Here is a 26,736-nt window from a genome sequence, read left to right on the forward strand (position 1 = left end):
CTACGACGTCAATCTTTTCCCTCCAATCAGAGAGTTCTTCTTCTTCTCTGGTATAATTATAATGGCGTTCGCTGCCTACTGTGCTGGTAGATAATAAACAGCCGCAACAAGTAAATAACGCGTGGTAAAAAAATATTAATATCAGAAATAATGCTAAACTAATTAACTTGTTTTTCTGTTAAAATTACAAACCAGGTCCTTACACAGACTCAGATCCTGTGAGGGCGGGACATTTTCTGATGACAGTAGTCCGTTCAGGGCTTCTGCCATGAAGTCTTGGAGCCCAAAAACGTTTTGTCTACAATTTTGTCCAGCTTCTTGGACTCTTGTGTAGTACAATTAATAACTGTGGCTATATGCTACAAAATCCACCTTCTTCACAATGAGTGTATCCAGATCACTTCTTCAGTATGTGGCCTCTTTGCCCCTTCACCTCCTCCACATATGAGATCTGCTGTACAGCCCCGATCCTTGACACCTCGACCTCTTGCACACAAATGGAGGACTCAAGGAAGTCCGGAGTATGATCTGCTCCACAGTTGCAACATTTTCCATTCACAGATTCTTTAATAACATAATTCTCCCATCTGCAAACATTTGACAAGTGGCCATATCTTTTACAATCCCCACAGCAAATGCTCTCCATGCACACCTCTAGGAGGAATTCTGCCTTGCAGTCCTTCTCCCTATAGTTCTCATCCATTAGCTTCGACCACGATTGCCTAATGTGAAGTAGGGTACAATCCCAATTAGAGGTCAACCGATTAATCGGAATAGCCGATGAGGGCCGATTTCAAGTTTTCATAGCAATCGGAAATCGGTATTTTTGGACACCGATTTGGCCATACATTTTTTTTTAAAGTACACCTTTATTTAACTAGGCAAGTCAGTTAAGAACACATTCTGATTTTCAATGACGGCCTAGGAACGGTGGGTTAACTGCCTTTTTACCTTGTCAGCTCAGGGATTCAATCTTGCAACCTTACAGTTAACTAGTCCAACGCTCTAACCACCTGATTACATTGCACTCCACGAGGAGACTGCCTGTTGCGCAAATGCAGTAAGAAGCCAAGGTAAGTTGCTAGCTGTCACATTCACTCAACACAACAAACCCTTTACTCCAACAGTTAAAGCAGCAGAGACTCATGGCTGCCCCCCCTCCCCCACATCTGTGTGTGACTTTTCCCCAGCCCCCTGTCACCTACGGCTGTGTGTTACATTCCCCCAGCTACCTCCATGACACAGTCCTCTGTGAGCCCGGGCCGCACCCCCCCCCAGCCCAGCTACCCCAGATGGGAGAGGAGAGGACACTGTGCAGTGAGGGAGATATGGGGAGGAACTGTGTTGGTCTTGACCCCGAGTAGCAGGAATGGTTGTGGCAGTTGCTGTTTGAATTCAGAGACAGCTTTGCGCTGAGTGAGGAAGAGGTGGGTCAAACTCATCTGGTGTAGCATGAGATCGACACAGGTGATGCTGGACCCATCAAGATGCGTCCCCGCCGTATCCCGCTGGCACGCCAGGAGGCGGCAGACAAGGCTGTGTTGGAGATGCAGCGGGCAGACTTCATCGAGCCCTCAGACAGCCCCTGGGCGGCGCCAGTCGTCATGGTTCCGAAGAAGGGGGGCAAGCTGAGGTTCTGTGCGGACTACAGGCGGCTGAATGAGGTAACCAGGAAGGTCTCATACCCCATATCGATGAGTCGCTGGACCTGGTTAGGGGGTCCTCCTGGTTCCCCTCACTAGACCTCCGCAGTGGCTACTGGCAGGTACCCCTCTCCCCAGAGGCCAGAGCCAAAACTGCATTCTCCACTAACAGAGGACACTGGCAGTTCAAGGTCCTGTGCTTCGGCCTGTGCAACGCTCCAGCTACTTTTGAGCATTTGATGGACAGTGTGCTGGATGGCATCCCCCGACAGCAGTGTCTGGTATACCTCGACAACATCCTGGCCCATGGCAGCTCCTTCCAGTAAGCCCTGGGGGCGCTACGGCGTGTGCTGGAGAGGGTGGCTGCTGCAGGTCTGAAGCTCCACCCGAGTAGTGCCACTTCATGAGGAGAGAGGTGTCCTTCTTGGGCCACCGAGTGGGGAAGGAGGGGATCAGCACCATGGAGGACAAAGTGGGGGCTGTCTGAGACTGGCCCACCCCCTCCGACCAGCGTCAGCTGAAGAGCTTCCTGGGCCTGGCCTCGTACTACAGGAGGTTTGTACGGGGCTTCTCTAGCATCGCTGCTCCCCTGAACCGCCTGCTGCCGAAGGACAAGGCTTTCACTTGGACAGTGGAGTGTGAGGAGGCGTTCAACACCCTCAAACATGCACTGATCGAGGCTCCCGTGCTCGCCCCCCCTGACCTCACCTTGCCCTTTATCCTGGACACAGACGCGAGCAATGTGGGCATGGGTGGGGTGCTGGCCCAGGTGGGGCCAGAGGGGGAGAGAGTGGTGGCGTACTTCAGCAAAACATTTGACAAACATGAGCGCCGCTACTGTGTCACCCGGCGGGAGCTCTTGGCTGTTGTGGCTTCCATCAAACACTTCAAGTACTACCTGGGTGGCCTGCCCTTTACTGTAAGGACTGACCACTCTGCTCTCCAGTGGCTCATGTCGTTCAGAGGGGCAGGTGGCACACTGGTTGGAGGAGCTTCAGCCGTACGACTTCACAGTGGTGCACAGGGCAGGGGCACGCCACTCCAACACCATGTCCCGTCAGCCCTGTACTGCAGACGGCTGCCGCCACTGTGAGCGGTAAGAGGGACGGGAGAGAGAGCTGTGTGCAGAGGGGGTCTGTACCACAGTGTGTCGGGCGAGCGGGCCTGTCTGCTGTGAGCTGCAGACTGTCGACGTGGCTGACTGGGGGCAGGGCAGGGACGGGACACAGACCTACAGCCAATGCTACAGTGGGTAGAGGCGCAGGTGAGGCCACCATGGGAAGAGGTGACAGCGCTCTCACACTCAACCAAAAGGTTGTGGTCAAAGTTTGAGAGCCGGAATGGAAGGAGTCAGCTACGGGAGAGGAGAGGTGGCAGGTGGTGGTCCCAAAAGCATTGCAGGAGGCTGTGCTCCAGAGTACTCATGGGGGGGTGGGGACTGGACACTTTGGGGTCACAAAAACACTCTGCCGCCTCCGTCAGGGCCTTTACTGGGGGCAGCACAAGAGGGATGTGGAGGACTTTTGCCGAGAAAGGGCCCACCAGGCCGCTCTCATGCTCAGCTCCAACAGTTCCAGTGGGGGCTCCCATGGAGAGGGTGGGAGTGAATGTATTTGGGCTGTTCCCCACCACAGACAGTGGAAACCGCTGGGTGCTCATGGCCATGGACTATTTCACAAAATGGCCCAAGGCCTAGGCTCTGCCTGACCAGGAGGCAGAGACCATCGTCAACGCCCTGACAGCGGGGATGTTCAGCAGGTTTGGAGCTGCGGAGTCCATCCACCATGTGTGAGAGGCTGGGTATGCACAAGACCTGCACTACCCCTCTCCACCCTCAAAGTGATGGCCTTGTGGAGTGCTTCAACAAAACGCTTGGACAGCAGCTGGCTATCGTCTCTTCCAAACACCAGCGTGACTGGGACAAGCACCTGCCTATGGTCCTCATCGCATGCTGCTCCACTGTCCAAGACTCCACCTCCTGCATGCCTGCCCTCCTCATGCTGGGGAGAGAGATCCGCACCCCTGCGGAGATGGCGTTTGTTCGGCCCCTGGATAGCCCTCATGTTCCCCCGGGGCCGGAGTAAGCCCAGACTCCAGGACCGCCTGGAGACAGCCCACACCTTCGCCAGAGAGCAGCTGGTGAATGCAGGTTTAAGGCAGAAGAGGAACTATGACGTGCACACCTGGGGAAGGCACTTTGTGGCTGGGGAGCTGGTCTGGGTCTACAGCTGGTCCCCAAGGGTCACTGGGTGGGACAGCCCCTGGAGAGGGTAGGGGAGGTTGTTTACCGGGTAAAGAAAAACACTGCCCCGGGACAGGCAGATGCCCCCCCAAACCCCAGGAACAGTCACTGGCACACCCCCAGGTGCCGCAGCACTTTTACTCTCTTCTCCAACACTTTGTTTTTGCATTATTTAAACAAAATTGAACATGTTTCATTTTTATTTTGAGGCTAAATTGATTTTATTGATGTATTATATTAAGTTAAAATAAGTGTTAATTCAGTATTGTTGTAATTGTCATTATTACAAATACATTTCCTCTTTAAATAGGCCGATTAATCGGTATCTGGTTTTTTGGGCCTCCAATAATCGGTATCGGCGTTGAAAAATCATAATCGGTCGACCTCTAATCCCAACAGGGTTTTAACATTTAGAAATTTCAATAATCATCACTCGTGATACGGCTTCTGAAACATACGACTCTTAACTTTCATCAACGACAAATCCTTCAAAGAAAAAAGATACACTTACTCTAGCAGTTTTGCAGAGGCTGCAGAGCCATACAGCTGTAGATGCCTCTGTCTCGGAGCATACTAAATAGCTAATAAGCACAGGTGGTTGCCTCTTGTATTCTGTCTGTTTTCTGTTAACAAGCACTGTAACCCTAACAAGGTGTGCATCAACTTAATCTTTCATTTTTTGAAAATGACTTCTCGCTGAAATGAAAGATAAAGTACTTATGCTCCCAATACCAAGTGACGCGTGTGAACGTTCAGGTTGAGCATCAGGGATTTTAACAAAACTCAACGCTACAGAAGACGCCTTCATCCAATGACTCTTATGTGTAATGTAATGGAACTAAGGGTGTTTTCACATAGTCCTCTTTAAAAGAACCGATCTCAGTCCTCTTAAAAAGTGAACTCTGGGGTAGAAAAAAGCTAAATAGCTCAATTATCTTTGTATTCACACTGCCCTTGCATTTGAATGAGGATTCAACTCTTTTGCCAGTTCACTTCACCTATTTTGTGGTACGAATCCTCTTTGCATTCACATTTCTATGTTTAGAAAGGAACCAAATAACTTTTTCCAACATTCACTCAATAGACACTGGGTTTTTATAAAGTGCAGGACAAGCCATTCCATCATAACGTGTTAACGGACAGCTAGATATATCTACTTACATTTTGGAAGATAGTAGATTGCATTTCATTAAAAGATTAGACATAATAATTGTAATAATAATACATTAATAACATGTAAATATGATTGATAACAGAATAAATAGCAGTAGAATAACTGCAGGTTAAGTAATGCTGTAATTCAAAATTATACACCCAATGTAGGCTACTGCCACTTTAAGTGGCTAGTATTGATTTTGTACCCTATGTTGTGATTCTCACCAAATATGTTGTCTTCTCACACTATTCAAACCCCACAATCGAATAAACAACTGACGAATCTCTCTTAGCCATTATTGCAAACAAATAATCTGCACTCAAAACTCCACACATTTTGTGGAATTTCTGTGCATCTATAATATCCAAAAACAACGTTTTTCCCCCCAAACCTGCACATCATATTCTCTCTTTTGTGGCACCAAATTAAGTGGGTGTTTATGGCAGAGGAAACGGCGTTGCAGTAGTCAAGTGCGTTGCGCAGGAGTAATGACAAGCGAACTTGGAGAGCTTTGCGTTCACATTGCGCTAAAAAAGGGAACGGACCGAAGAATTCAAGTGAACTTAACTCAGACCACCTCTCCAGATGGTCTCAGTTCGGTTCACTTCGGGGCTTTTTTGAGGGGTCTGAGTTCCTTTGGAGTTTTCACACTGCACAAAAAAGGAACCAGGTGTGAAAAGACTCAGTCATGATCAAGGGCTAATGCCACGTTCATAATGTAATGACCTGACTAGATCATAAAGGAACAATTGTCCAGACAGAGGGTTGAGTTTACGAATTGACGGTTTATTAAACCAACTTTACACAGGCTACTGTTTGGCCGTAGCCCACGCCAAATAAATGAAAGAGAACCCACAAGCCAATCGTGACCTTCTCTTGTGAAGCCCAGACGTAAGAGAGAGAACAAAGGCTAAACCTGGTCTTAACTTCCAATGCTCCATCCCCCTGCCCAACCCCCCTCCACACCACTCCGCCAACCGCCAGGATGCCCGGCATCAGAACATTCCAGGCATTCCCGTGATTGGCAGATAGCAGGTTGATTGGCATGTCGGACCCCGCGAACACTGGGTACTGATAAGTACAACACAACCATCTACTAGCCTAACACATAACACACAGCTGTCTGTGCGGGTCGCTACAATAATAACTGGGAAAAATCGTTTAAAGGTCATCCGACAAGGAATTCCAAATCAGGAACTCTGGCATCTTTTGTCGAGTTCAAAGCAACTGGGAACTCGGATATCTCAGACTTCCGAGTATTCAAAACAACTGGGAAGTCATGGAAAAAAACTAGCTGTGACTGGGAAAAATCTATTTCAACGGTCATCCAGCTCCGAATTTCAACTCGGGAACTCAGGGCCTCTTTCTAGAGCTCTGACTTTCCGACCTGGAGATTACTGACATCATGATTTGACCTCATATTTTTCCAGTTGTTTAGAAAGTGACATTTCTAGAGCGCCTACTTTCCAACCTGAAAATCACTCATGATTTGACATTGTTTTTTGGGGGCGTTCTCTCATGTCACGTTCACATGCTAGTCGGAACTAGGACATTTCCGAATTGCTGATTCGTTGAACACTGCACTGTTTGTAACTACAACCTATTACCAAGTCGGACATTTGAGTTTCCTAAAAAATAATCATTTTGAATGGTCATCCAATTCTGAAGTCAAACTCGACCATCGTTCTATAGCTCTGACATTGCGACTTAAAGATCACTGATTTTACTTTTTTTTTTCTGAGTTCCCAGTTGTTTTGAAAGCACCATAGCTCGTTTAGCAGGCACCCTGCTCAGAAGACCAATTCAGGTCACTTTTGCCAGATCCAGTGCGCTATTCTTCTTCTTCGATGAGGTTTAACAGCGGTTGGCATCCAATAAATGTTGCATTACCGCAACCTACAAGACTGGAGTATACATCCCTTATACTTTGATTGAATTTAAATAAATAAATAAACAAATACCCTTCCACCTAATACTCACAAAAAAATGTAATTAATAAATAAAACACCACCATACTCTGTGACTTATGTTCCATCCCTGCAGTACAGTTGATAACCATTGCTATAAATGCTAAAAATCCAATCTCACTGAAAGATATATAACTTGTTGGTTTATCCCTCTGTACTCCTACAGATCTAATACTCACACCACTCCTCTCAGGATCCCTCATCCTTGACCCGTCTTCCTCTACTTTCTTCACCGCCTCAGCATATGACATCTTCTGCACTACTCTAACCCTGGAAACCTCAACCTGCCTCTCTCGCACAGGACATTTCTGATTCCCAGTCCAATGGGCACCTCTACAATCAACAGATACCACTACTTTCCCCAATGCTACACATTCCTTTGTCTCATGTCCTTCTGCACACTTCTCACACCTAGGTACCTCCCTCCTACACACTGCTGCCACATGCTCATAAGCTTGACATGTGTAACAATGTAATGTATTCGGCATAAAAGCTCATATAGGATCTTATATATCCTTACATCACTTTGTTGGGCAAAGACTCAACATCAAAACTCAAAAGAACAAACAACAACTCTTCTGTTTCACCACTCACTCCACCCTGTCTGCGTCGCACCAAACGACGAGCATCACAAACACCGGGAATCTTCTCCTTCAGTTGGTCAACTTTCACATTTACCGCTACACCAGCAATCACTCCTTTCAATGGCACCCTTTTCTTGAGAGCAAAACAATTCACATCTCTTGCCTCCATTCTGTTAATGTGGAGCACCTGCTCCCTCTAACCAGCAGAAACACAAACAATTATCACAAGACCACTCCTGTTTACCCTGACCGATTTCACAGCACCCAATTCTGTTTTCACCCACCCCGAAACCACAAATGGATCAGCCAAAAGGCAAAGGTCCACTTTTTCCAAAAACTTCACTCCGACTGTCAGCCTCATCTTTATCCTGACCCTCACTGCACGCCTCGGGCTCAGAGAACTTCACCACACCTACCACCTCCGATACTCCGATTCTCTCATTCACCTCCATTTCTCCTCCTGTCTTCTGCTCACTCTGCTTGCACGTTCTACCATTCTTCTTTAACAAACCATCTCCTTTTTTTACGCCATTTTATAACCCGACTCAAGCTCACCCTCTTCCTCCCTCTCTCTCTTAGACCTCTTCTGCCTCTCATATTCCCTCCATTCCTCCCACATATTCTAGTCTCCTTTTGATAATACTGCACTTCTCTTGACATACATCTTGTTCTTGGCTTCTGAAGGGACACCATTTAACCAGCTGCCACAAACTCTGTACAATCAGCACGAACCCCTCGGGATGTAAAGCTCAACAGTGCATCCCGCTTGTGAAGAAGCTGCTTCGCCTTGATGATCTTCTTTATCAATAGCTACCGTAACGCTTTTCCATTTCAAACAAGCACGCTGTTCCAACCACCATCGACCGTGTCGCCATGACAGCATCGCACTATTCTTCTGTTCTTCATTTACACAATTAACCAAAACAAGGCTGCTTCTAGTCACCTTGACTGAATCGACAATCGGAGAGGTGAGCGACAGTAGCATTTCAAAAGTCAGAAGCGGCTTCCTCTCCTCCATCTTTTCTTCATCGACCCTAGAGAGGGTCGTTGCTGTTGTACTAGGAATGATGTATGAAAAATAAGTTTAAATAATATGTAGGCCTATAGCCTACACATTTTCATTCTGATATTATTGTATGCCTCTCTTCACCAGTCATGACCAGCTGTGCGTCACATGATTGTCTCCAGTGGTGATGGAGTGGGAGCGCAGATGTCTGCTGAGCGGTTTCTCAATGTTCATCTCCTAGGCAATCGCCGCCACGGTCCCAAGAGCACTGGCATGTGGTAAGACGATAATGCTCTTGGCTTGCATTTCATCTCTTGGCTGGATTTCATCAAAATGTGGGACAGAATAGTAAAGGGGTGGGCTGCCGTTATTGGACGGGGTTTCAAAACCAAAAAGAAGGGTAAACAGCCTATTGATGATGCTTTCTTTCATGACATTCCAATAATCATGCTAAATGTATTAATAGTCATATCTACATATTTAGTTTTTGTATGCTAGTAGCCAATTTCAGCCTACATATTCCCATTATTAAAATGGATGACTTGAAAATCAAATCCTTCACTTACAATATTATATTTTAAATTGATATAATATTATTGAATATCATAATTGGATTTCTGTTATATTGTCTGCCATTTAGACAATAATAATTTCATAATTATTAATAATAATAAGAATGAATTAAATCATTTTCTTGAAACAAAGTTTTCGTCATGGCCCATGAGGTACTTTAGCTCCGTTCCAGTGGCTCTATATCTCCAGGTTTTGTGTTAGTGAATTCATTAGCCCCCCATCTCCCCAAGGCAGGTAGCAGCTCTCTGATTTGCTTCCTGGTGTCTGACTCAGCCTTTATTACAGCAAGCCGAGCATCTGCCTGAAAGCACCATGAAATCCTCCTGATTGGCTCACCCAATGAGTGTGTGTGTGTGTGAGTATCCGTTACTAATGACACACACATACTATGCTACATTGTATTGTCATTTTTGACGTGAAGAGATATTTTCAGTGGAGTTAGAGGTATCCTCAGACCCTCAAGTTGCTTCCCTTCTTTCACATCATCCCTCAGAGGTGCTTGCGGACTGGGAAGCATTGTGTGAGGAGGGTGCTTCATGCTCCGGTGAGGGAGCGGATTGACGAAGGAGGGTGGACCGAAGAGAAGAGGAGGGGAGAGAGGATGCTGCCCACACCCTGAGATGCTCTGCTGTCTGATAGAAGATGAGATGTCTCTGCAGGAGTTCCAGCAACGTGTGGGCTGTGTCATCACACATGTCGGTGAGTGTCCTGTCTTTATCCCTCCATGAGCCATCAGCCAAGGGATACCCAGCAGCTGCTCCCTGCATGGTCTCCCTATTCCAGACAGCATCTTTAGAGATGCCTAGATATGAAATGCTTGACTATAGAGATACATGTGTGAATATTTGGTCTAAACGGATAGAAATGTCAGGTTTGGGCTGATCATAATTGTTGCAATTTATACACAATTTACATTTGAAACAGTTCAAGGTCAGAGTCAGCCTTACACAAATAACCATGTAGCATGTTGTTATTGACTACTCATTTACATTTTTTACATTTGACATTTGAGTCATTTTGCAGACGCTCTTATCCAGAGCAACTTACAGTAGCAATTAGGGTTAAGTGCCTTGCTCAAGGACACATTAACCGTTTTTTCACCAGGCTGCTCTGGGATTCGAACCAGCAACCTTTTGGTTACTGGCCCAATGCTCTTAACTGCTAGGCTACCTGCCACCCAAAATTGGGATCTGGTTTGTGGATTTATATTTTATTCTTGAGTAGATTTATAATGGACGCATCATGTTCCACTCCAGTCAGACTTGTCATTCCATGCTGGTTGGTGTGATGTGTAATAACTAGTTGTCACAGCATATCACAGTGAGTGGGTGTCATCAGAAAGTGTGATTGTCATATATTGAAAATCACTTTTCTATTCTCTGATAATCCCATCCTATTCTTATTATGAGTTTAATTGTAAATCACTGTAACCACATTTTAGAGACAATATGTGTATCATCATGCAGATAGATATACAGTATTTAACGGTGTCTATGGGTTTCGTTACATATTTTATGATACTCAATTGTTATTAGCCACAGAAGACAGCACAACCTAGTATACATCTCTTTAGATTCCTATCTCCCCCTCTCAAAATTCCTCTTGTTCTCCTTCATTCCATATTCTACATCCGGGTCTTCCGGGCTGGGCAGAGGAAGTAGGTTATTGTGCCACGCTGGAGATTGTTACGGAGTGTCTTCTATCACTGCTCTCGTGAGGCAGTCAGGCAGCAGCCATCTATTGAGGAGGGGACCGTACAGCCAGTTACCATAGAAACTGAGATAGCCCAGGCTTGTGTGCATTGGCCCTATTGATTTATGGAAACGGCCTCTCCTGTGTTGCTGTTTGCACCTCACGCCCCCAACTTATCACAGACCCCCAATTATTTTCACTATCACACCCGTAGGGTGGTCTTTGGCCGACACATAACACATCCATAGACTTGGAGGTCCTCCTCCTTTACTCATTAACCATAATTTAATCATTGTCAGTGTCATGTTATATGGTGAGCGTTATAGATTGCTGTCATCATAACACTTTATTATACCGATCGGACCTAACGGTCCCAACAGTGTCCTTTAATGCAAGGTTCATAATGAGCTTCCCTATACTGAAGATGATTGCCTTGCTACACAAGAGACTGACAATAGTAATGTTATTCTGCTAGTGGCATTTATTCTCTATTGATTTATTTAAAATCAAAGACACGCCCCTCTGTTCATCTGTAAGGGATGTAGAGCTGTGCAGAGTCAATCACATATTTGACATTAAAAGCCGTGTGTGGGAAATGGTGAGCTTGGCAGCTGATGTCAGCAGCACTACATCAGATATATTATTGCAGTTACACCTTGTAACAGGCTCCATGACTCAGAGAGAAAGAAAGCGAAAGAGGCAAGCCTTATCTGAGCTCTCATTGGTGGCAGGTGACAACATAGTTGCCGGAGTGTGAAGGCTGTGTAATCTAGGGTAACGGCGTATGGATTTTATGAATAATTCATGATAGAAATGTAGAATTCAAGCGGCTTCCTCTATTAAACAGAGTTATTAGAATGATCATACTGCAGACCATCGTCCTCTCACAGCTCTTCCAAACAAATGATATTTACTGGAAAATACACAACCGACTTGAAATGGTCCTTCAAATAGTTTTCAGGGAAAAAAAGATCAGGCACAAGTATGTTATGTTTTGTTGCCTCTAGCAACCGAGGAATTACAGTAGTGCAATGCCTCTTGTGTACAGGGCAATCCCCCACTACACATCCCAAGGATATCTAATTCAATCTCCAAATCATATAGGGAAATATAAACTCAGTATTACATGAGTTAAATTCTTAACCTCATAGTGTGCAAAGATTTTGGCCCTGTGTAGCAGTAACCCTCATTTCAGGATGCCTTCTGTACTATTTAGTAGAGTAGAACAATGGAAATGTGTGGCATCGGTCATCCGTTGCTAATTGAACTAACGGGATTAGCATGGTCTGGCTACTCAAGGCTGGCCCCAGACACATACTATGTGGTTAACACAGGGAAATGAAGCGGTCTATAGGCCTATATAAACAGAAAATACAACCACATCAAAACATGAGCCCAGACTAAAGACGCAGCTGACAGGGAATCGTAAAGGCACCAAGGCTGGAAAATGCATTAAAATGTCAGTGTAATCACTTTGTGGTTTTCAGAGGCATTTAGTTTAAAACATACTTTCCACAGATGAGTAACCATTCTTGGCAGATTCTCACTAAGTGATCAGTGACAATGTACATGTTCCACTGGTTCTACAGCACAGACCTCGATCCTAGACGTTATGTATTTTGTGTGAGCATGTTTATGGTTTCTCTCAGGATGAATGTTGGCTTACTTGTCTGTCGTTCATTTTGTTGTAACTCTGGCACTGTAGTAGTTAAATCCTCTTACAGTAAGCAATGAATCTATTGAGAGACTCTATGTACATCATAAAGAGTTAAATAGATAAATAGAAGCAGCATTGTTTTGTCCCTCCCTTTATCTATGTCCCCACCCCTCATCCTCTTAGCAGCTAAAGGGCCATTGCTATCTTCCAAAATCAATACCAGATGCCACCATGAGCGCGTGTGCCATGTCATTCTGTAATACTGATAGTCCATTCATAAGCCTTCCTTGGCACAGAAGGAGATATATAACAAGTCCAGATTCTATCCCATCTGCAGAGAGGTGAACAATGGAAAGGTCAGGAGGTCATCCTCTCTCCTGTTGGAACAGCAGCCCTGGTGTTCATCTCAAACGTCCTGATCAGATGCCTTCCTTCCTCACCTCTGACTTCTGAAATTATATCCCCTCACAACAATGCCATCAACTTTATCTCCGTTTTTGGATTTTAGATTATGTGGAATCATAAATGATTGATTGCAGGGATTCGATGTTCATTCATTGAGTGCATTTCATCTGTCGACATATCATAGACTGTTGGATTTTGTTTCATTCAGAGGTTGTCAACATATCTTAAGGTTAGGTAGGTGTTCCAGCCATAGATCTTCCTGGTATCATAACAGCTCTGGTCTTGTTGCCCAGCCAGCCCAGTCTTGTTGTTATGACGTAGGCTGTATTCACACTGCTTCCCATTTGTCCCTCATTTACGTGAAAGGGGCTCTTTGGAAAACGTTTGTCTTATTTCGCACAGCCCCCTTTGGGCATTGGCCAGTATTTGATTGGTGCTCACAGTAACACAATGGAACAATAGCCCATTGAGTCATAAATCTATTTTAAGAGTCTGGCCTAATTTCGAACTCTAATATGGACTTACTGCTCCAGTTTTCAAGGGCTCAGGGTGGCCCTCAGATCAGCAGGGTCAAGCTTCACAGCAGGCTTGGAAAAACAGAGGGCATGTAGGTAGAAGACAGAAGTCAGGTCAGGTAAGGCTAGGACAGACAGAGGGAGTACTGGGGATTACTACTCCCCATTCTCCTTCTGTGACCTTGACCTCTGTAACCCGTTCCTCTCTGAAGGTGGTTGGGAAGGTTTGCTCACCCCCGATAGGGCATTGTTTGTGGGAAGAATTACTTCTCAAGGCTACGGTGTAAATTCATGATCCATAGCACTGCAGATTATTATTATATTTTTTTTTTACCAGATCCTTAATCTATCTCACAAGGGGTTGCAGTATATTGTGTGCAGTCACAGCATACCTGTCACCGCAGATTTCCTCCGAAGAGGTGAAACAAGGATCGGACCAATACGCAGCGTGGTAGGTGTCCATGTTTTAACAGGGAAAACTGAACATGAACACAAATACAAAATAGCAACGTGAACTGGCACCAAAACAGTCCCGTGTGTCACAGACACAGGAAACAATCACCCACAAAATACCCAAAGAACATGGCTGCCTAAATATGGTTCCCAATCAGAGATAACGATAAACACCTGCCTCCAATTGAGAACCAATCTAGGCAACCATAGACTTACATAAACACCTAGAAAAGGAACAAAGAACACTAAGGTCAGGGTGTGACAATACCTGATCTTTGAGTTGATTTCCTATCCTCAGTGCTTCTCACGGTTGAGAGCGTTGATGCATGCTTTGCTCCTGCACTGATAACTGGGGCTCACTGCCACAATGTAATAGTGCAGATGTTCACAACAACTCTGAACTAGGGACGACATACTACTCATTTATATATATACAAATGTATAATTGAAATGGCACTGAAACAAGCTTTGTCCACATTTTTTATGGTTAGGGTAGGGTTGTTCATCAACATGTTTATGTCAAATAAAATGTGAAATAAATGCTGTATATGCTATTTGGACTTGGTTGTTTATGTCCTTGCAATAACGAGAGAATAAAAAATTAATTGTGAGGATTAGCAGATGCATTCCAATATGTATCTTTCAAAAATAGGGTGACCTTGTGTTGACATGCAGATATATATGTGTGAGCCCCATTACAATAGCAGGAAGCAATAAAAGACACTGTGTGGGTATCTGACTCAGTGTGTGTGATCCTGGACCTCATTACTACCAGCACGGTGCTGTTCAGAGCTCACATATACAATACTATTCATCACCCTTCCTATGTGTGTGCAGTGTGTGTGTATTTTCTAGAGGGAGGAGTGACTGACAGATGCCAGTGACACTAGGAGAACCTGGCCTTACTGCACTGGTCCTATGCAGTGTGGGCTCGAAGTATGTGTCTGCTCTGTCATTCGTTGATGACAGAGCAGGGTGGGGGTAAGGGCTGGGTAGGCTTCAGAACTGAAGAAGTGACGGTCCAAGGAGCATTTGAGAGGACGGATAGAGCGGGCAGGGCGACCGGAAGAGTGATCTCCGGATCCAAACATGAGGAGTACGCTTTTTTATATGGGGGTGTCTTGTTCCTGTTTTCATGTTTTTAGAGCACATGTCCCAATGGCAAAGGACAGCTTTCTGCTGACAGAGCCACATGGTGATGTCATATGATGGAATTTACTCCCTGCCTCTGACCTTAAGTAGAAAAACAAACAGTGCAAATACTCCAATATTCTCCTTGTACAGCAGGTGTTGCTGCTTTTCTAGTTTTTTATGTTGTTTCATTAGCATAGTGGTTTAGAATAGATAATGCCAGTACTGTGATTCAAGATCATATTGTTGAACTGAACATATACAGTGCTTTGCAAAACTATTCATCCCCTTGGCGTTTTTCCTATTTTGTTGCATTACAACCTGTAATTTAAATGAATTTTTATTTGGATTTCATGTAATGGACATACACAAAATAGTCCAAATTGGTGAAGTGAAATGAAAAAAATGACTTTTCAAAGAATTCTAAAAAAAAAAAACGGAAAAGTTGTGTGTGCATATGTATTCACCCCTTTTGCTATGAAGCCCCTAAATAAGATCTGGTGCAACCAATTACCTTCAGAAGTCACATAATTAGTTAAATAAAGTCCACCTGTATGCAATTAAGTGTTACATGATCTGTCACATGATATCAGTATATATACACCTGTTCTGAAAGGCCCCAGAGTCTGCAACACCACTAAGCAAGGGGCACCACCAAGCAAGCAGCGCCATGAAGACCAAGGAGCTGTCCAAACAAGTCAGGGACAAAGTTGTGGAGAAGTACAGATCAGGGTTGGGTTATAAAAAAATATCCCAAACTTTGAACATCCCACGGAGCACCATTAAATCATTATTAAAAAATGGAAAGAATATGGCACCACAACAAACCTGCCAAGAGAGGGCCGCCCACCAAAACTCACAGACCAGGCAAGGAGGACATTAGTCAGAGAGGCAACAAAGAGACCAAAGATAACCCTGAAGGAGCTGCAAAGCTCCACAGCGGAGATTGGAGTATCTGTCCATAGGACCACTTTAAATTGTACACTCCACAGAGCTGGGCTTTACGGAAGAGTGGTCAGAAAAAAGCTGTTGCTTAAAGAAAGAAATAAGCAAACACGTTTGGTGTTCGCCAAAAGGCATGTGGGAGACTCCCCAAACATATGGAAGAAGGTACCCTGGTCAGATGAGACTAAAATTGAGCTTTTTGACCATCAAGGAAAACGTTATGTCTGGCGCAAACCCAACACCTCTCATCAACCTGAGAACACCATCCCCACAGTGAAGCATAGTGGTGGCAGCATCATGCTGTGGGGATGTTTTTCATCGGCAGGGACTGGGAAACTGGTCAGAATTGAAGGAATGATGGATGATGCTAAATACAGGGAAATTCTTGAGGGAAACCTGTTTCAGTCTTCCAGAGATTTGAGACTGGGACAGAGGTTCACTTTCCAACAGGACAGTGACCCTAAGCATACTGCTAAAGCAACACTCAAGTGGTTTAAGGGGAAACATCTAAATGTCTTGGAATGGCCTAGTCAAAGCCCAGACCTCCATCCAATTGAGAATCTGTGGTATGACTTAAAGATTGCTGGACACCAGCGGCACCCATCCAACTTGAAGGAGCTGGAGCAGTTTTGCCTTGAAGAATGGGCATAAATCCCAGTGGCTAGTTGTGCCAAGCTTATAGAGACATACCCCAGAGACTTGCAGCTGTAATTGCTGCAAAAGGTGGCTCTATAAAGTATTGACTTTGGGGGGGATGAATAATTACGCACGCTCAAGTTTTTTATTTTATTTTATTTTATTGTCTTCTTGTTTGTTTCACAATATAAAATAAATATTTTGCATCTTCAAAGTGGTAGGCATGTTATGTAAATAAAATGATACAAACCCCCCAAATCCTTTTTAATTCCAGGTTGTAAGGCAACAAAATAGGAAAAATGCCAAGGGGGTGAACACTTTCGCAAAAGCCACTAGTTCTTCTCACATGACATAATCACTGTGAGTAAAACATCTGAACTGGTGACCACCTGCACATCAACACCACTTAGGAACAGGAGTCTGTCTGTGGACACCTATTCTCTCTGCCTGGGAGACCAACTATCTGAGCATAGTATGTGGAGACGTATCTCAAAGTCATCCATAAAGAAATTAGGTACATTGCATCTTTAATTTTTTACATATATATTTTATTACATTATATGGCAAATGTGGCAATATCAGATTATGTGCACTGTATGTTTGAGATATTTTTGGACTGAGCTGTTTATTGTAGTAGATGTGTATGGGAGGTGCGTGCAGAGGTAAACACTAAAGCCAAATATAGGCCTATCACTGTCATTAAAGTCGTCCCTGAATAGACCCGTGTCCTAAGATTAGCTAGCGAGAGTGATCTATGTTTATCGGCCAGTGGAAAGGTAAGCTTAAGATACAGACCTGTGTATTATGCACTTTTAAAAGCAGGAAGGCCACTGGCTCCTATTCCATGTGACAAACATCAAGACTATAGTATCACACATATTGGTCATCACTTTGACACTAAATGGACACATTATGACGTAATGGTTCAGTTCTTACAGCACACGGTGTGGTGAAGCCTGAAGACGCAGATTTGTGAATGAGTGTTAAAAGAATGTCAGACAGTAGGCTACAATAGCAGTTCTACAAACTTACACCAAGTGCCATGCCCATGGGTGTAACTTAGTATAATTGAGTATGACTGATAATGTTCTTGTGTGTTATTATTCTCATGAAGTACGTGCCCTTCGCCAATGAGAGTGTCTTGGGAGGGAGGGGTGAGAAAGGGCTTCTGAGACAAGGACAGTAAATAAGCTACAGCCAGGAGGAAAAGCAGTGCCTCTTGTGCTGTGTTCCTGACGCACATTGTCCACACAGTACTCCACAGCACAGAGGCTGAATGTTGGACTGGGTGGGGGAGGAAAGGGAAGCCCCAGTGCCTCAGGGTATAGTTGAGGATATTGGTGTAAACCATGCCAGTCTCCTGTGCTCCACTGGTCACAAGACTTGAACTCAGACCTCTGGCGAGAGCCCTGACAGAACACACACACATGCACCCACACACTCACAGACACACACATTGTAAGGAATCTGCTCCGTGGTGCTCTGCGCGGTTTTTCATAACCACAGCTGGCGCCCCCAGGGCAGGACTGTAGTGTTCAGCGGTCTGGTCCAGACAGGAAGACCTCGCCATGGGCTCAGTTATGTGTAAGTGACTGGATTACCTACTTTAAACCTTAATTTACATGTTCTTTCACACTCATACAGGTCTGGTTTCCATGGCTCTTTTGCCTCCGAGTGGTGTGAAACAGATGTGATGTAAGCTAGTTGTGCTACTGGAGAAGCCTGCTCAGTAGAGAGCAGTAGGTAGGGGCTGGTGGTTGAGTGGAGTTGTGCTTCCTTGTGACGTCTTGAGTAAGGAGCTCTGCGTGCTTACAGGCTTAAGCCGTTCAGCAATGTGACCTAACAGAGAGGCCGGTGATTACCCTGTGAACACCTTGTGGGAACCTGGTCACAAATAGAGCTGGGGAATTCAAAATGCCTGATCAATTCACAATGGAATGTATTATACAGTGTAGTTACCCGTTACTTCTGTGCATACAGGTTGTGCTTCACAGAGAAATACATGCTGCATTTCACTGTTACATTCTCCCCTGAGTGTGAAGTCACCTAAGCTTATATAGAGGTTACATAAGAAGGGTTTTTGATTATCCTCTGTTGCATGTGCCCGGCATAGAGAGGGAAGAGACGTAGGCAGAGGTCAGAGGCAACAGCTCACTGGCTCCCGGGACTGAAGATAAATAATTGCAGTGGTAGAGGCTGGCAGGGGACTGGGTGTGTGCGTACTGCGTAGAGTATGTGTGTGTGTGTGAGATGTACTGCGCTGAGAGACAGACTATCAGATGGAAGGCACTGTAAGAGAAGAGCGTCTAGGGGACTTGAAAAGCAGACCAGGGGTGATTCAGGAAGACTGAGCCTGGGAGGAGAGTGAAGCTCTGGTAGCCGCTCCAAGCTCTTTCTGTCCCTTTCTCCCTGGGCTGGAGTCTGGACTGACCTTGACTACACTAGGCACTGCGTAGGAAGGAACTACACAGGCTGGTGTGCAGGAAAGCAATCTCTTGAACACAAACGCACACACTCTCAGAGATGAGTAGTGCAGATATTTTGGCAATCTGCTGTGGTGGGATGATGGACGGCTCCCCGCGGTACCAGACCATCCCCTCGCGGTGTTCGGTATGTGGGAGGCACACGGGTGGCGCTTCCTCCATGGTGCGTATCTCTGCCGGGGAGATGGAGTCCTACCACCGCTTTCTGGGGGTGTGTCAGAAGACTGAGTCAGCCACAGGGAGAAGTATGTCCTCCCTCTCTTCCCTCTCAACCTCCTTCTCAGCACCTCTCCTTCACTCCATCCCCTTGTCAGTTTTGTTTTTAAACTAGGCAAGTCAGTTAAGAACAAATTCTTATTTACAATGACTGCCTTGTTCAGGGGCAGAACAACAAATGTTTACCTTGTCAGCTCGGGGATTCGATTCAGCAACCTTTTGGTTACTGGTCCAACGCTCGAACCATTATGCTGCGCTTGTTGATTGATGTGATGCTGCTAAGGCCCTGCTATATGTACATGCTTTAGTGAGATTTCATTAGTCTGCCGCTGCTGCTATCTGAGGTATGCCATTCCTTCTAATATTAGACTGATGCCTTTATGAATAGGCATGGCAGTTCTCAACCTTCTCAGACATGCTTATCATATGCCAGGTTGCTTTCCTATCTGCATGTCAAATGGCTTGCATTGTCCTGGATAGAAAGCTCCACATCACAACAACCTTTTAAAGAACACTTGATTAGAACCCATCTTATACCATGCATGCAGGCTTGCACAATTATTCATGGCAATGACAGCAGAAAAAAATGTCTCCATGTTTAAAAAGAATGACAATCTGAATCATGGTGTCTATGGTTGGATAAAGATGTCCTGTCTGACTGTTTTAAATATGTGGGAAAAGACTAGCAGGCAAAGTTGAATGATGTCACAAAATAACCTACCCAGAAGCAGTTGATGGTCCCACAAACCCTCAATGCCTAGACATGCAGCGTCTCTTATGTGTGATTATCCCTTGCAACTGAAGCAAATAGTCACCTATTTTATCCAGTTAGCTGCCAAGCCTATGTCCTTCAGGGCATCTGGTTCAAAATCTGTGTGTCTGAAGATATAAATGCAATTCAATTGTTTGGGTACATTCAAGTCAGGATATGTGTCACTTATTGCTCTTCCTGGACTGTCTTCATTCAAAGGTGTTTCTGAGATAATGTTCTTTAGTCGGAACAAAGTGACACATTTTATTGCCAGAAAGCAGTTTCTGTATCTGTCAAAGCGCAATTCCAGTACGTTTTTGATTGTTAATAAGAGAATGGGGTATCCATCTTAATGTCCCGAGTGTAAGACGGAAACCATAATGACCATCGCATGGCTTTGACGTCTCTTCCTCAGAAATCCTTTCATCTCTCAGCACCATAATGACGTCCATTCATTCTGTTCCTAGAACAAGTTTCCACGTGAATGTTGGCCAAAATTCATGGTCAAAATCCCAATTTGTTGCCCTATTTTTATCTAATCGGTTGGTTGGTATTCCCTCCACCTGAAGTCCAGATTATTACACATCTGGGGCTCGTCCTACTTCCAAAGACAGTTTTGGCTTAGCTGACATTTGATATCCATCACTAGGGGAGGTTTGTTATTGGGAGATAAATGGACCTGTCTGACACATCCTTTTATTGTTTGCTTGCACGACCGCCCTTTTCCTGAGTGTCAATGGGAAACGTGCTCTTTTGGACGTATGTGGATTTACGAACAAATATCTACTATATTCAAACTTCCTCTCCAACAATATTGAAGGAGATCAGCATGGAGTGTTGGTCACATATTCTCATGTCCCTTTAGCTAAAGAAAAATTCCACCCAAAAACGATCTTTTGGCATTTGTTTCACTGGTCCATTGTTGACATAGTCCCTAAGTGTTTTTGCTTGTCACCACTTGAGTTTTCAAGATATGTAACTTTTAAAATACAGAAGTCGCATTTTGTGTCATATGACGCAAAACGCAGCATCATGTGACGCAAAAGGCATCGTACAGGAAAGATTTCTGTATTTTGAAAGTTACATCTCGTGAAAATGTGAGTGTAGTCAAGCAAAACATTTTTGGACTATGTCAACAATGGACAAAATACCAAAATATCTGATTTGGGTGGAGGTTTCCTTTAAGACAGAAGCTTTTGTTCAGGAGAGGCTGAATCAACCACTATTAAATGACAAGGATGGACTACTTTCATACAATACTTTATGCATCTCATTTGATTGTGCTTCTGTGTTAAATGTCCATTTAGTTAAATGTGTTACTCCATACGCACACACCTGCATGTATGTGTTGGCGCGCACCTGTGTGTATCTGTGTGGGTGGGTGTCGTGTAGCAGGGATCAGACTGGAGGAGGAACATTGTGGGCTGGTTGGCTGAGTGTCTTTACAGTCACATGTTGATGGGAGGGGAGCTCGAAAAACAGTGCTGTGGTCCGCTGGTCCCTGATGCTGAGGGGATGATTTGTGTTAGATAGTCCACTGCTTTAAGATGCTCATTAGGGAGGCTAATCTAGCCTATCAATTGTCCTCTCCTGGAGGACAGATTTTGTTATGAATTTCTCACCCTCGGGGCTCAATTTGTCAACTAAGGGGTTCATATCCTATGAGGATAGTGTGGAGAGAAAGTGTGTGTGGTGTTTATGCTATATGTGGTGGATATTGTAGGATATTGTTTTACATACAGAAAACTTGAGTGCATTTGTGACGCGTGTCTTCTGTTTGGAAAGAGAACAATGCAAAATGTATCAACACATTGATTTGCACTCCTTCTGAACAATTGGCTGTCTCCTTATTTTGTCTTCAATAATGGCCTCTTGTTATGTAACCCTGTAACAGTAGGCTTATTGTCTGTGTGTGAAATCCATGGTGGCTCAGGCAGGCAGGTCGACAGGGCAGACATAGCAGAGAGGGAGTCTAGCTAACTTCCCGTCTACCCGTTCAGACACAGCTGATCTCCCTGCTGTAAACTGCTGCTGACCCGCCAAGTGATTAAACACAGAGCTAATTATCCCATAATACCAGATCTACTGGTAGAGTTTGTTTTGTTTGTTTACTAAATAAAGGGTAGAGTTTTAAGTCTAAACCCTGACATAGATTCAAAGTACCACATGGAGTGAGATTATTTTAAATTACGTGTTTATGAAATTGTATAATATATTCAGGTCTATTAAAACATTTAATCGGATTTACAACAGAATGGTTTTCATGTTGTCTTTTGTGCGAATATTGTAACACATTTCATGTGGCAAACTGGACAACACATTTCAGTGAATCTCACTATTTTGGAATACAGTGTACAATAGGAAGGAAAGCTGCTTGTTTAACATACAATGCCTCAGTAGCTGCCATTGGTGTTTTGGGACATACTTCCTCTAGGACCATAAACACCCTTGTCTTCCCATTCAGCTGCTCTTAGAGAAGAGGGATGGATGGGGGGAGGGGGGAGAAGAGAGGAGATACAGGAAAGGACAGAGACAGAGTCAGATCAGAAAGGGGTGCACAGTCAGCACGTGACTTTAATGAGAGGGATGCTGCTGAAGGGAGGAGAACACCAGAGCACAACACAGAACGCTCTGATTTGATCCTCTCTTTTTTTTTTCTCTCTCTCAGAAGTATAGTTAACATTTGGGGCTGCCCCCCACTTAAAGAGGCAGTAAGCAGTGTTTTCCTCCTCCCTGAGTCCTGATAGGTTGCTTGTGTGGCTGCTGTGCGCTGAGAGTCCTGTGAGAGAATAGAGTGGAGCTGTGAGACACAGCTGGGGCTGGAAAAAATACCCTAAGGAACAGATGCACTCCTTCCTTAGAAAAAAACTTTGCGAGCTGGGTATGTGTGTGTTCCGGTGTGTGTAAGTGGGGAGTGTGTGTGTGTGTGTGTGTGTGTGTCTTGGGTTACTTATTAAGGAAGTCTGAAGAGGAGAAAGGGGATGAAAATGGTTGAAAAAATTGTTTTGACAAACTACCGCTGCTGGCTGTGTGATTTACCCCCGTCGCCTGGATTAGTGTGACTTTTCTCTCTCCTCACACCCAACTATAGTGGCACTACGATGAAGAGAACCAGACCTGTCATAGGTAAGGTATTTTCACTCCCCTTGCTCGCTGGCTGGCTCTCTGTCGGGAGTTATAGGGTGTTTACATGCCAAACAGAGACACAGGTTTGTTGTCACTCATGTTGCTAGCCTTGGTCCTAGACTTGATTTCCATTTCAGCAGTATACCAAGAGGCTGAGACATTCTTCAGCATTTCCTCTGAGGAGCTCAAGGGACTATTGCCTGTCTGTCCGTAGTTAATGCTGAGGGACAAAATGCCTCAGTTGTTTTGCAGTTTTCTGTGGGGGAGATGCCAGTGTGCTTCAGGCTTTTTTTCTGGTGGGGGCCAACTGTGTGAAAATGAGATTGTTGCGTGATAAAAGTTATGTAGGCTACAAATATATAACATCTGTTGTAATTGCTTTGTGTCATTTATCCAGTCCTCTACTCATTATTTCACAAGAGCTGCAATGTTGTTAATTAGTAGGCTACGCAATGATGCTTTCTTGGAGCTTTACTGAACCTTTGTTAAAATAGACTTAGAGGGAAGGGAGGGTAAAGTGAGGAAGGCTACTTGATTTAAGGAATTCTAGGACCTTGTACATGATCATATAACTCACCATAGCTAATGATTAAAAGGAAACCTGCTTGCCCTCCATATAGTTTGAGGTAACTAACGTTAAACATTTATTAAATAAATGATGTACTTTCCAGGCAGAGAAAAAGGTGCATACAGTACAACTCTCAAATGGGAATCATACAAGTTTGAGGTTGTTATATTGTTGTCCGTCAAGTTCATATCTGACAATATTGCATTGCACTTTGACCCATATGCGAGCAACAATCTTGACTATCTCATTAATGGCATGTCACAATAATAAATTCATTCAGTTTACCACACAGCTTGGATTAGGGGAAAATACAGTATGTACTGTAAGTCCTCGTATCCAGTAGATGTGTTCCTGTAGCTGAGAGTGAATGTGTGTGTTTCTGCTCATTGGAGCAAATGGAGAAGGCTGTAGGCTCCCTTGCAAAAGGTGAGGTGAACACTGGGATGAGGTGGGTGGAGCGCAGAGGATGGCACCCTTCTGTGTTGCCATGGCATTATTTCATGGTGTCTCCACATGTTGCTGGCACAACCTGCCACAGAATCAACTCTGTGTGGACAACACACCCACCAGACTAACAATACAGCAGATATGACTGACTAGGGCCTGGAGTTTATCCTGACCATGTGATCTGACTATAGGGAAACATCTGGAGGACCAGGACTGGATAAAGTGCAGTCTGTGTTAATACACTCCTTTATACCATGGCCAGACAGAGGGTGTTTTGTTCACAGTGAAAAGCTAGTTGCAGTGTGCTTCAGGCCAGGGTGACCCCAAACCATTAATGCAGACTGATGGAGCTTCATCAATCATCCTTCCCCTCCTCCCCTCCAAGCATCCAGAATAGCTACTAAGTCTTACAGGAACAACACAATGAAAGAATGATCTGTGTGAAAGGGGGCAACAGTCGCTACTGCAGCTTGTAATGGAAATCTAACAAAGGCACACAAAGCTCATCTGCATTCACAGCTAAAGGTCCTGACTGCGAAGGGCAGCGTTACACATGGAGACCACTGTTGGAGAGAGAACAGACACTGTGGAAAGGTCCAGCGCCCAGCCTTGCCCTCATATTCCACAGATCATACTGAGCTGACTTGTCCGACATGTAGATCACAGGAGGTTGGTGGCAGCATAATTTGGGAGGGAGGGCTTGTGGTAATGGCTGGAGTGGAATAGGTGGAATGGCATCAAATACATCAAACACATGGTTTCCAGAAGTTTGATGCCATTCCATCTACTCCATTCCAGCCATTATTATGCACCGTCATCCCCTAAGCAGCCTCCACTGATGATGATTGGGCCAGGGTATGGCCTCGGGGGCTTGATTAGTTGGGACATGTTGTACGCTAGTGTTTTAATAATACGGCTCTTTCTCCTATGATATTGTGATTGCTGACTGGAGGCATTCTCCTGTTTCCCTCCCCAGATGAGATCATGCAGCAGGAGATCAGGCCCTTGCTGGCTGTCGACATCATAGAGCAGCTGCACCGGCAGTTTGCCCTGCTCTCAGGTATGTATCTAGGGGCTCTGTCTCCTCTCCTTAATCCTGCTTCCCTCACACACAGACAGGCATATATTGTAGTTCCTCTCCCTTTATGAAGGAGGAAAGATTGATGTCCGAAGGATGGAAATGACTATTATTATCCTCACTTAGAGAGATGTGATCGCTTCTATAGTACTACACATTGCAATGTTTCATGATTCATTTGGATCGCAGACAGAAAAAGGAAATGGGTCATATCCTTTCAAGTCACATTATCAGTTAAAAGGCCATTTCCGGTGTTGACCTTAAATCATGATTGAGTTGTGAGCAGACTTGAACCTTTTTAATACTGTTGATCGATAGGAGTGCCTCTTAATGACTTCCCGTCCCAGAGTGGACAGAGGTCACAGGAGGTTGGTGGCACCCGAATTGGTGAGAACGGGCTTGTGGTAATGACTGGAATGGAATCGGTGGAATGGTATCAAATACATCAAACACATGGTTTCCAGGTGTTTGATCCCATACCATTTGCTCTGTTCCGACCATTATTATGAGCTATTCTCGCCTCAGCGGCCTCCTGTCTGGTCTGCTCCATGACAATAACAGCATTATGACATTACACCGTGAACCATTTCCTCTGACTATATTCACAAGCTTTGTTCAGTGCCTGAAATGGCCACTTTTTGGGATCCGGAAGTAGTGAATGTGTACATACATAAAGTTGAAGTGGGAAGTTTACATACACTTAGGTTGGAGTCATTAAAACTTGTTTTCAACCACTCCACAAATTTCTTGTTAACAAACTATGGTTTTGGCAAGTCGGTCAGGACATATACTTTGTGCATGACACAAGTAAATTTTCCAACAATTGTTTACAGACAGATTATTTCACTTATAATTCACTGTATCACAATTCCAGTGGGTCAGAAGTTTACATACACTAAGTTGACTGTGCCTTTAAACAGCTTGGAAAATTCCAGAAAATTATGTCATGGCTTTAGAAGCTTCTGATAGGCTAATTGACATAATTTGAGTCATAATTTGTACCTGGGATGTATTTCAAGGCCTACCTTCAAACTCAGTTTGCTTGATATCATGGGAAAATCACAATAAATCAGCCAAGCAATTTCCAAATGCCTGAAGGTACCATGTTCCTCTGTACAAACAATAGTACGCAAGTATAAACACCATGGGACCACAAAGCTGTCAAACTGCTCAGGAAGAGCTGTCTCCTAGAGATGAACGTACTTTGGTGCGAAAAGTGCAAATCAATCCCAGAACAACAGCAAAGGACCTTGTGAAGATGCTGGAGGAAACAGGCACAAAAGTATCTATATCCACAGTAATATTAATCCTATATAGACATAACCTGAAAGGCCGCTCAGCAAAGAAGAAGCCACTGCTCCAAAACCGCCCAAAAAAGCTAGACTACGGTTTGCAACTGCACATGGTGACAAATATCGTACTTTTTGGAGAAATGTCCTCTGGTCTGATGAAACAAAAATAG

At 44.5% G+C, this 26,736-nt stretch overlaps 1 protein-coding gene across 8 annotated transcripts in view; it reads left to right on the top strand.

Annotated features, from left to right (window-relative positions):
* Positions 1–9,670: 9,670 nt before the first annotated feature.
* LOC112248338 (guanine nucleotide exchange factor DBS) overlaps positions 9,671–26,736 on the top strand; it is a 69,498-nt gene continuing 52,432 nt past the window's right edge. For 2 of the 8 annotated variants that reach the window (XM_024417288.2, XM_024417314.2), the window contains exons 1-2: positions 18,751–19,333; positions 25,173–25,256. In XM_024417288.2, coding sequence (XP_024273056.1) covers positions 19,129–19,333; positions 25,173–25,256 — 289 coding nt within the window. In that variant the 5' untranslated portion in view covers positions 18,751–19,128. Of the gene's footprint in view, positions 9,871–17,994; positions 18,190–18,749; positions 19,334–22,755; positions 23,182–25,172; positions 25,257–26,736 lie in introns of those variants that run through there. The other 6 variants (XM_024417329.2, XM_024417337.2, XM_024417296.2 and 3 more) reach the window with 5 other exon arrangements.

This window comes from Oncorhynchus tshawytscha, linkage group LG01, assembly GCF_018296145.1.
Source record: "Oncorhynchus tshawytscha isolate Ot180627B linkage group LG01, Otsh_v2.0, whole genome shotgun sequence".
NCBI classification, from domain to species: domain Eukaryota; kingdom Metazoa; phylum Chordata; class Actinopteri; order Salmoniformes; family Salmonidae; genus Oncorhynchus; species Oncorhynchus tshawytscha.